At 46.0% G+C, this 10868-nt stretch overlaps 2 protein-coding genes across 2 annotated transcripts; both read right to left on the bottom strand.

The window, feature by feature from the left end:
* Positions 1-606: 606 nt before the first annotated feature.
* Positions 607-2190, bottom strand: LOC104033280 (uncharacterized). The gene is given in 8 exon segments (XM_075721736.1): positions 607-932; positions 935-1125; positions 1127-1189; positions 1191-1437; positions 1440-1555; positions 1557-1654; positions 1656-1759; positions 2184-2190. Coding segments are annotated over 8 exon segments (1152 nt in total).
* A 197-nt stretch (positions 2191-2387) lies between these two features.
* LOC104025781 (actin-1-like) lies at positions 2388-3584 on the bottom strand. Its single transcript, XM_009485875.1, is given in 3 exon segments — positions 2388-3055; positions 3058-3134; positions 3136-3584. Coding segments are annotated over 3 exon segments (1194 nt in total).
* Between the last annotated feature and the right edge of the window lie 7284 nt (positions 3585-10868).

Genomic DNA, 10868 nt, shown 5'->3' with positions numbered 1-10868 from the left:
CTGGAATATTAGTAAAATCCCACAGATGGACAAACGGAGGCAATGTTTGGCGTGATGTGACATAGCAAATCACACAGCAAGGCCACTAATAGCACAGAGATATTCTAGGTCCGAGAGCTCCGCTTTGACAGCCAGATCAACTTATTTTCACTTTGTGAGCAAACCCAAATTTAGAAGTTCAGTCCCCTCTGAGCTCCTCCAGGACTGCTACAGGAGATCTCCGGTGCCACAGCGAAGGGTCAGCGATACCCCTGAGCCCTCTATTTCTCCATCAGAGGTCTCTTTCCACTCTTTGGAAGTTTACGGTGAATGGCAAGGAGCCAGCCCCCACGGGCATGGGATGGCGGTGGCTTGTTCTCAAGTGTTTAAAAGTCTGACAAAGTGTTTGCAGTTCTAGCAGGGATCAACACATTTCTAGAATTAAAATCAACATCTTGGATAGCAAAAACGCTCTGAACAAGGACTCTTTCTTCAACCCAATGCACAAGGGACCTTTCTTTAGTAAGCTATAAAATCACTTACTATAAATCAATTATTTTTGTACTGATTTATTAACTGCTCTCCAGCTGTTCAGATAGGCACTTAAAAAAAAATTCCTGGATGGTCCTACTGAAGTTTGCAAAAGCATTCTCTCTGGAGTGCTGTTGGTCCAACCTCATTACAGTCTTCCCTGGTAACGCACATATTCCTAACTGCTCTTAAGCTGTCGAGGGTGGAAGCACCAATCCACAAAGAGTACATCCAGTCCTGTGCCGAGATGATCTTGACATGAATTCTGTTGGGAACTCCTGTCTGGAGCTCCTTCAGTACCCTCTCCTTGAAACCTTGGAAAAGGGTCAACCTGCCCGATAACAGCACCTTCCTTAGGATGTCGGACTGGATATGCTCACGACACTTGGCGATGCTCTGGAGGACCATCCCTCCAACCCCGGCCCTGGGATTTCTGCCTCCACGGGCAAAAAAAGTGCTTCAGGGGATTGGAATAGCTGGTCTCCTGCCTTGACAGCCCTTCTGTCAGGGAGAATGTACTCGCACATAAGTTTTTCAGGCTTTTCCTCCATATTTTGGCTAGGATCTAAAGCAACATAGCACAGCTTCTTCATATCCTTGACAATTTCTCTCTCTGCTGTGCCCGATCTTTGAGAGGAGCCTAGCAAGGTATTTGGCCACACCTCTGCTCTCAAAATCGCCTGGTCGTGCCGCGTAGCAGGTAACAGCCTTTGTAGACAGGCACCGTGACGGTGACACCATCGCCACTGCCCAGCACTAGTCCAGTTGTGCGGGCACAGGCATACGGAGCTGTTAGCGCCTGCAGAGTCACGAAAAGGGCAGGCACCTGGAAGCTTTCAAACATCACCTCAGCCATTTTTTCTTGATGGGACAAAGGATTGAGAGGGGTCTTGATCAGCCCTGCTGGTCTCTCACTTGGTTTCATTTGAATTCTTGTTCGTATAGGTATCTCCAAATTTTCTCCATGTCGTCCCAGGATGTAACTACTCCATTTTCCATTGGGTAAGTCAGAGACAAAACACCCCTTTTGGACTGGGCTTCTTCAATCCTTATGACTCACCCCAAACATGACAAGTTTGAATTTGGGGTATCCCACAACAGTAGAAACAACCGAAGAGGGTGCCCATTCCCCTGACAGACCAGCCCTTCCGCTGTCCAGAGCCGATGCCAAAAATCACTGCACGCGTCCCTGCCGCTGCCGCCACGGAGTCGGAGCCCCTGTGCAGGATGGTGCTGTCCCTGGCAGCGGCTGCTGGTGCAGAGCGTCAGTGAAATGTTCTAGATCCCCCAGTCGGAAATAGGCACCGCTCGGCTGAGCTCACAATCCTTCGCAGCTGCACCGGCAACGCCACTTCCTCCAGGGAGCCGGCAGTGCGGAGCATTTTGATTCAGGGCTAGTACTTGGAAGTGAAACTGGGTGTTCTTATTTCCCAGATAAATTACAGCAGAGAATCAATGGATTTTTTCAGACCCTCAGGCACAGAGGAGGGTCGGTTACAGTAATTGCATTTGCATTGATTTATATTTGGATTCTGTTTGGGGTTTTGCTGGGTTTCTAAAGGAAACATTTTTAATGAGGTCAAAAATAATGTGAGAGCTAGTTTTAGAATACAAACCCCAGATATCTCAAAGACCTTAGAGAGAAGAATCGCCCAGCAGAGGAGGAATGCTACTCCCCATATGACTCAAGGCAGGCTGTGAGTCAGTTAAGGAGTTACTGCAGCCCTGTGATATGTGCACACCTCTAAACTCTGGGGAGGGCAAGGGGAAGGGAGATGATAAACAATAAGATCCTCATTACCAACGTTTTTAATGTTTTCTTTTCAGACTGGTTTTGTCAGCCAATAAATGCACAAACAGCTGTAGCACCTTTTAGGTCAGTCAGCTCTCAGCAGGGTTTCTTGCTCATGCGTTGTTGTAGCAAGCCATTCACTTGGTCTGATGTTCTCCTTAAAAGTGTTTCTGGTGAATGACAGTGCCCCAAAATCCTTGTAATCACTCACGGTGACCCACGTTTTTTTGAAAGATGTCAGGCAGGTGAGGATGGAGGCCCCAGCCCATGCACAGTATTTTCTCTCAGGGGGTTCAATGATCCTCACAAACATGCCAGCAGGCACTTGCAGCTTCATCTCCATCAGGATCCGCTCCTCCAGGCCAGGGAAGAGCGTGAACCCACTGGAGAGCAGGATGTTGCCGTAAAGATTCCTGTGCATGTCGATGTGATGCTTCATGATGCTGTTGAAGATCATTTTGTGCACACCGGGAGCTTCCACTCCAATGTTTGCAGGCACGAAAAGGGTCTCTGGTGCACAAAAGAGCTGGTTGCCTGTCTGGATGATATTGTTTTCAGGCAATCTGTATTTTTTCATGATTTCTTCTGGCTTTGCTTTCATTTCTTAGGCAGGGTCTAAAGCTACGTAGCACAACTTCTCTGTGATATCTCTCACAATTCCCCTTTCAGCTCTGCTAATAAAAGTGTGTCCACTCTCCGAAAGAAGCTTCATAAAATATCTGGTGATATCAGGGCCAGCAATATCCAGCTGGAGACAGCATGGGGTAAACTGTATCCTTCATACATGGGGACAGCGTGAGTAATACCATCCCTGCTGTCCGTGACTATTCCGGGCCGATGCATAGAGTGCCAGAGTTGCCTGGACTGCAACGTACATAGCCGGCACCATGAAGCCTTCAAACATAATCTCCATCATTTTTTCCTAGTTCTGCAGAGGATTGGGAGGGGCTTCAGTCAGCAGCGCTGGCCTTTCACTGGCTTTGATTCTCGGCTCATACTCACAGACATGTCTCCAGATCCTTTCCATACCATCCCAGCATGTAGGCATGCCATGGTCTATTGGAGAATTCAAAGACAGGACCCCTCGTTTGGACTGAGCTTCTTCTCCAATGTAACGTTCTTTCTGTCCAGCTCCCAGCACTGTAGCTTTGACTTTTGAGGGACCAACAATTGCTGTAAAAACAGACCTTGGGCCACTGTCACCTGCAATACCCGCTTTGAATAGCCCAGTCCCATTGTCAAAGATTACAGCTGGGACATCCAAAACGTTGGGGTCAAACATTCTTTGCAGAGTTGATGGCTCCCCAGAGTGGCTCCTCAGCACTGTTTGCCCGTTCCCCTTTTACAGGAGGGTCACCATTGCTAGGGAAGTCTTCTCGGGGACGTACACTTGCCGTTTCCACCATGTCTGCCTCCAACTGCGTCACAACGGCCAGTGATACAATAATATATTTTCCCAGCAAGTTACCTGATCCCAGGCACTTCCTGGGATGTGGCCAGCGTAGCTCCTCCACGACTCCAGCCAGAGGCCTTTCAATTCACCGAGTCCCATCCACAGGTCATGGGCCATGAATGTATCCCTGTAACGAGCCCGAGAGCATTTTTTTCCCTCAGAATAGAAAAGCATGTATTGCAAAATACAAGCATGACAATAATTAAAATTTTCACATGTGCCTCTGGCTTAGCTAAGACTCTACAAATATTTCCAAGAGTTGGTGAAGATTAGGACAGTTTCGCCTCCCTGTAAGTATTAACTGAATTACCAGCTTGCTTTTCTGAATAACATCTGCATCGGAAACAGACCTTTTTCAACTGAATCCTTTCTGATCCTTTACAGGAAACTCCTAAAAATGTTTTTAAATAGGTAGAACTATGTTTGGCACTGATTATGGCATTCTGGAGTCTTTTTTTCCCTGTCCTTGCTACTTGAAGACTATTTTTTTTTGGTAAAATCACAAAAGTGAAATAATAATTTCTGCCTCTTGCTGGTTTAAAAAAACCCAGCAGCTTTAAACAATGCTTATAATACTTTCTAGTGCAAAGGAATTCCTTCTGCTAATGAATCTACATCCTCGGCTGCTGACAAGCTGACCTGCCTGCAAATAAACAGACATGCAGATGTCTTCCTTCCACGCTTCCCTTTTCCATTCGGCACTTTGCTGAGAAGAACAAACTCTTTTTGGAAGTTTGTTCAGAAGGATTAAAAATATCCTAGATCTTCACAACTGATCCCCATTTCACATCTAAGTGTTGGTTTGTTTTTGTTTTTAATTTTCCTTCAAGAGAAGATTTCCTAAAGACAGAAATTTCTATAGCTTTGAATCCAATCAGATCTGACAATCCAAATCCGTTTACAGAGAAAATTTCCTTTAAAAAAAAAAAAAAAATCACTATACAACTTCAGTTTGAATCCTTGGCTGCCAGAGTTTAATTGCTTCTCCTTGTGGCTCTAAATCCAGGGCAGCTTCAAAGCAAGGGTGGCTTCTATTAAATTTAATTACTTTTTCCTGCAGCTCGCATGGCAAAGGTGCTAGCTGCTAAATGAAGGTGGTTATGAATTAGAGGCAGATTCCAAACAAAGATATATATTAAACAGAAATTTTAAGTACAAGCAAATGACCTCCTTGTACAGAGACGTTTATACCCCAGATGAACTACTTAAAAAAAAAAAAAAAGCCACCTAACAAGGGATCAGCTCTGTGTATGTTGTTTCCATTCTGCTTAGATTCCAGACATGTTTGTGTTAAATGCCACTCTATCCATTTTAGCAATTTCTCTAATCCTCTTAATATTTGTGTACATATATTTCAGTGTGTGGCACACTTGTTTTCATGCATGCTTCTATATTAATGTCAACAGGTGTCCTAATCATTTAAGAGGTTGTTACATGCATCACACTAGAAGCCTCATTTAATCCTGCGTGGTCTGCATGCAGCTTACAGCGAAGCACTCCGTTTTGAACGTGATGTTGAGTATTAAAACCGGGGAATATTGGCTGTGATTATTAAATGGCAGTTGAACCTAGACGCAGGAATGCTTATCTGTTCCCTCATACTGGTTCTGTCACAAAGCACCTTAAAAAGGGCATGTGTGAATTAACTTTGTTACTATAGGGTTTGTAATAGGTGAAATTAGTTTGTGTTGAGCCGAAGTACTGCAAATTGAACTCACAGAAGAGACAATATGAGACATCAGAAATTTCTCGTGCTCACCCGGCAGTACAGCTTACACTGATACGACGGGAGCTCATTCAGGAATGCAAAGACAGCTCCTTTTCTGAGAGCCAGCCTATCTTTGGCCTTTGACGTTTGCCAGGGGCTGCCCGCTGCGGAGAGACACATAAGGAACTGGACTGAGAAGAACAAATCCATTCCACGCAAGCTGCTAACGTCTTGACTAGATGGTATGCACTGTTTGTCACCTCTTAATGGGGTGGAATATGAACTCAAAGCCGAGACAGACAGTGGAAATGCAGTAATAGTGTAATTCCCCCAACATAGCAAACATAAACGAGCTCTGTCCCACAGACATTGGATTGTAAAAATTCATAGATAGTCAAATGCGTTGTTTATAGGTCAGTCTCGCTTGCTTTATAGGTCAGTGCTGAGCACACATTTTCACTTACCAGCTTACGCATGTCTTTTGGCCTTACTGACTGTGTCACCTGCACAGAATCGATCCCCCCAGGCATTCCCCGTAGCCATCCTCTGTCCAAATACTACTGGATACAAACACGTAACTCGGGGCAGATTCTGAGTGAATCGTGCCAGACTGGAAAGCACCTAGAAAAGGGTGATGAGCTTTGGAAGGTCTAAATTTACCTGGGCTAAAACCAGGAGGAAAAGTGTTGGCTAACTCTTAGTCCGTACGCCCACGTAAACCCCAAGGTCCTGACTAACCTGTAACATCTGCAGCAGCAGGGATAAACATCTTTCCACATCTAGAAAGCATTAGCAAAAAGGAAGACAAGTAGGACCAGAGACTGAGGGAGAGAGATGCTTCTCTCCATGCCTTTCTACACCAGATTATTTTGATATCTTCCCTGTTTTTCCTTTGCATTTGTATGAGTCTTGCCTTTTATGTGGGTCTTGTCGTGATTTTTTCTGTTTCACAGAAAAAGGGGACAATTGCAAGGAATTTGTCCATTCCCCAAACTCATTCCACACTGAGTATTTCCTAGTGTCCTACAGGCAACTGGTTTTGCTGGCTAACACAACCATTAGGAAACCTCAGACATACAGCTCCAAGGAAGACCTGCCTTATCCTTCACAAACTTGACAGGGACTTGATGAATTTGCATTAATTTCTCCATAAAATATCTTAGCTTTCTTAGTCCAGATATATCCGCCACCTTGTTGGGGCACATCTCCCCTCCTCCATCTTTGTTTACACCCCCCCCAAAATGCTGATTATCTTGGCTACAGTTTCCTCCTTGCCTTCTTTGGATGGGGCGGACACCTTGGGCTGTTGGCTCTGTGACAGTGGCTCTGCCAACAGGATGACCAATGCAGCTTTCCAAGTGGATTTTAAGCTGGAACTTTAGACGCTGTGAAGCAATGCATTAAATAAATAAGAAAGATGAAAATAAGAAAAAAACAAGAGGCTGGCATGCGGTGGACATGAATCTCAAAGCAGAGAGTCATGTAAGCACAAGTATACTGCCTTTTTACGCACAGTAGTAATTTAGCACTTTCTGGGATATCCCAAAAACAAACCAAAAGATTTATTAAAGTGCTAAAGCTTAAGTGTTAGAAGTCTGTGCTTTTACAGCTGAAAGATCACAGTTACAGAACCATCTCCCTGGAGCATGCATATGATTTGCGTAACAAATAGGAGTGCATTTATGGAGTGAATCCAAATGCATCAGAAATAAATATTGCAAGAGAAGAAGTGAGGAAAAGAGGGTATTTCAACCCAGTGGAAGTGTGAACGAGGAGGGACAAAAATCTTCTGTTCAGAATACCACCACTGAAACCGTATGCGGGGAAGACAGAACGGAGCCTGCCCAGCCTTCTCCATACCCTAAAACCCCGGAGCAGCGGTTCACAGCGCGCGGAAGAATCAAGCCCATCAAACACTGCGGCAACGATAGACGCCTTTGCCAAGTCAGCCTGTCAGCACATGAGGACGACGCTTACTCTGTGCCACCAGTCGCTCCGGTGCAGATACAAACCCGAATTCATTATTTATATTGAGATAGTGCCTGGAAGTCAGCCGGGCTTTCCCAAGCACTGCAGAAACAAACAGCGAAGGGCCGTCCCAGCTCAAACGAATTCAGTCTGAGAAGCGAGACGTAACAGGTGGGCGAGACAAACAAGCAGGTCAGGGTGGAAGGCGAGGGAGACAGCGTGAAAGAAATCAGGGGCTGAGAGCAGTTCTTAGCCAGTAAGAAGCAATAATCACCATCACAGATGCTTAGCTCTAACAACTTGACAAGATCCCTTTCTTCACATAGGAGCTGTGTTTGATTGCTCCCATACTTGTTTCCATCCAAAAATCCCCATTTTGCAATGTCTTCGTGACACTCCAAACATCCGCAAAGCTCTCTGAAGTTGAATTTTAATGTGTTTATTGACACCGGTTATGATATTTCAAAACACATGGGCTACAAATTGTTACCATGCACTCCTAGTGTTTACAGTAATCCCCATATTAAAACAAACTCAGCCTTTCCTGATGATTTTATATCTTCTTGCTGACTCACTTGCCTGTGTTTATTTAAACTCCTGTTGAGCGTTTTTTTAATATTCAACACTTTCCAAACATAAAAAAACCCCCTATCTGCAGATTTCATATACTTTTGAAACGTTTCGCATTCATTTTTATGGGCACCACATGGCCAAAATCCTCTCCTTTCAATTTTCCTTGCAGATGACTTGCAACATGGGCTTCCCATGCTGGAGCCCAGCGGTTAACCCTGCACGTGCAGCTGGCCGTGGCGTTAGAACCGCTGCCAAGGCCCGGCCCCGCCGCGGGCAGCTCCCAAAGCTCAGCCCTGATGCCACAGCTTGGCCCGGAGGAGGTTTCCCTCTGATCTCCACGTGTTAGAAGTGGGCTTAGGCTGCAGCAAGGGGAGCTTTTAGGAGTTCACACCATTGCCCGCTAGAAACGATTAGGGCGGCTCTTTCCGCCTTCGACCAGGGCTGGGCTGCTGAACTTGTGAGGTCGCTCCCGTCCTACGGGAACACCTTGGCTGCGTGGCCCAGCTGCAGCTCCTGAGGAACACGAAGCTGCCCGGCGGTTCAAGTTCAGGACTGCGACAGGGCTTTGCCACCCTCAGGGGGTCCTGCTTAGTCAAGCAGGGCCAGATGAGCTGCCCGTCCAGCTACTGAAAGGAGCGGGTTAGCAGGCGCTTGGAAGCGGATGCTGTCGAGTCACTTGGGACCACACGTCGCGTCAACGTCTGCGGCTCTGGGCCATAAAAGGTTTCAGTAAGCAACTCAGAGCCAGGAAGGTTGGGCCCTCCACCACGCGGCACGAAACAAAAACGTTTTAGAACTCTCTGCTTTAGTGCCTACTGTTACAAGTGAACGGTCTTATAAAAGTCCCTATAAAAGCGTGAGGCAGGCCTGGACTCCTCGTACGGGCTCCAAGACCCTCTCAGCACCAAACCTCCTCGTAGGTGTCATGGGCAGCTGCACCGACCCATGCCAGGCAGGAGGGAGCGGGACCCGCTCCTGTTAACATCCCCAGACAGACCCTCTGGAAAGCACAGCCAGAAAGACATGTTAATTTTGGCAGTGAACAAAAGCACTGGGGAGGGGAGTAAAATCAATGTTTGCTAAATAGAAGAAAAAGGATCTAAATTGGAGGAAAATACATTTCCCTTATAATTCCTAAAAGGTATTGGAGGGAGGGAAATTGAAATTGTAAACAAGTTATAAAATATAAAAAAGTTAGAATGCATTGTCCTTTTAAAGGAAACTTAAATTACTGCTTTGGTAAATTGGAACAGCTCTGGGGACTCATTCGTGGTCTTCTACTCTTTAGTCTCACAAAGTCTAACCAGTATCTCTAGGGGTGGCTGGATTTAATAGTATCATCTAAAATGTAATAAACCCTGCAAGTGATGAACAACTGGGAAGGTGCCGAACCCACTGGGATTCAAATTTAATTCAGATGATTTGGAATTCAGCATCTGAGAGCTACTCGGAGTTCACATGTTATTTTCCGTGTTGGAGAAAAGAAAATAAGACCTATACGTAGGAAGTGAAATAAATTATGCATAAATGAAAGACTTGGTTGAGAATTCATATGTTTAAAATAATAGTCTTGATTACTTGAAAATGAAGAGAAGTCCAGGAAAAGACATTTTTTATTGCCTGAACCAGGTAAAACAACGTCACTAAGCTGAGCTCCGGTCACTCATCCACAAATTAACCTTTCCTGGGGCAATGGTAGAACTGAGGCCTCGCGGCTCCACTCTCTGAAATAACTCCATCTCCCACGGGTTGCCCTAGAGCACTAACAGGAGGAAGGCAAGTTTTAGGACCGAGACGCAGGGAGAGGAGCTGACAGCTGCACAGCGCGTTTCGCGGTCTCCCAGCTCCTGCCCGACTGCAGGCACGTCTCTCCGGCTCTGCTGCAGCGACCACCTCTAGAACAGCGGCAGCAATCGCACGTGCCAGCTCCTGCGCCTCAATGGACGGGCGCTTCCAGGCTGCACCGATGCCTTTCAGCACAAGACCAGTACTACCACTAACGTTTGACACGAAAACAGAAGTAAAGCAACACTTTTCGTAATCCCGCGAGAGCGCGCCCTGCTCAGACCACTGCAGGATGAGCGGGTGGCGCAAAGACACGGTCTACAGCTGGCCCTCCGACATCTGCTTGCAGCTCCTGCGTGCCGTTCCCTGTTACACACACGGCTCCGCGTGCGCTCAGGTAAGAGCCTTTGTAAAAGAAATCAGAGTGGTTGGGAGTTTTGAGACTGTACGGTGGAAAAAAGGGAAAGCGGGGCTCTCTTCCCCTTGGAAAACTGTTAATTCAGCCTTAAATACACACCGAGCTGTTCTGGAATCTCATTGTTACTTTATATAGCCAAGTACCATTACCCCTAACTACATCCCAGTGGCTGTTGGGATTGGGTTTACGAGCAAATTGTTAAAAGCTGTGTCTGAGGTATGAAAGCGACAAGTGGAAAGCATTCCCATGAAGTACGCAGGATCGCTGGAGCTGGGCCAGCGGTTTAGGTCAAAACTCAGTCACATGTCCTGCTAGCTGGTCCGGAACATCCTTCAAATCCAGCTAAGCAAACAGCTCGGAGAGCCCTGCGCCAAGTGCCAACTCCAGCTGGCATCCTGGTACATTTTATTCTACAGTTGTTGCAGTTTTGGAGGTTATGAAAAGTTTACTAATGAGAAACATTTCGGGACGCTGTGCCAACAATTTAGGCTGAAGGAAGAGCTGTAATGGCATGAGCATATATAACTTTGGTGGAAAGTCTGAAACATCGGTTCCACACCCTGAGAACTGCCTCTCTGTTTATAAATCCCAACAATTCTGAACATCAAGAGAAATCTGTCTGCTTGCTCTTAAGATGTTTACATTGTGCTTTCTAAATATT

Source organism: Pelecanus crispus, chromosome 15, assembly GCF_030463565.1.
Source record: "Pelecanus crispus isolate bPelCri1 chromosome 15, bPelCri1.pri, whole genome shotgun sequence".
NCBI lineage: Eukaryota > Metazoa > Chordata > Aves > Pelecaniformes > Pelecanidae > Pelecanus > Pelecanus crispus.
Note: the sequence above shows the minus strand (reverse complement) of the source record. Positions and strands in the feature narration are given on the sequence as shown.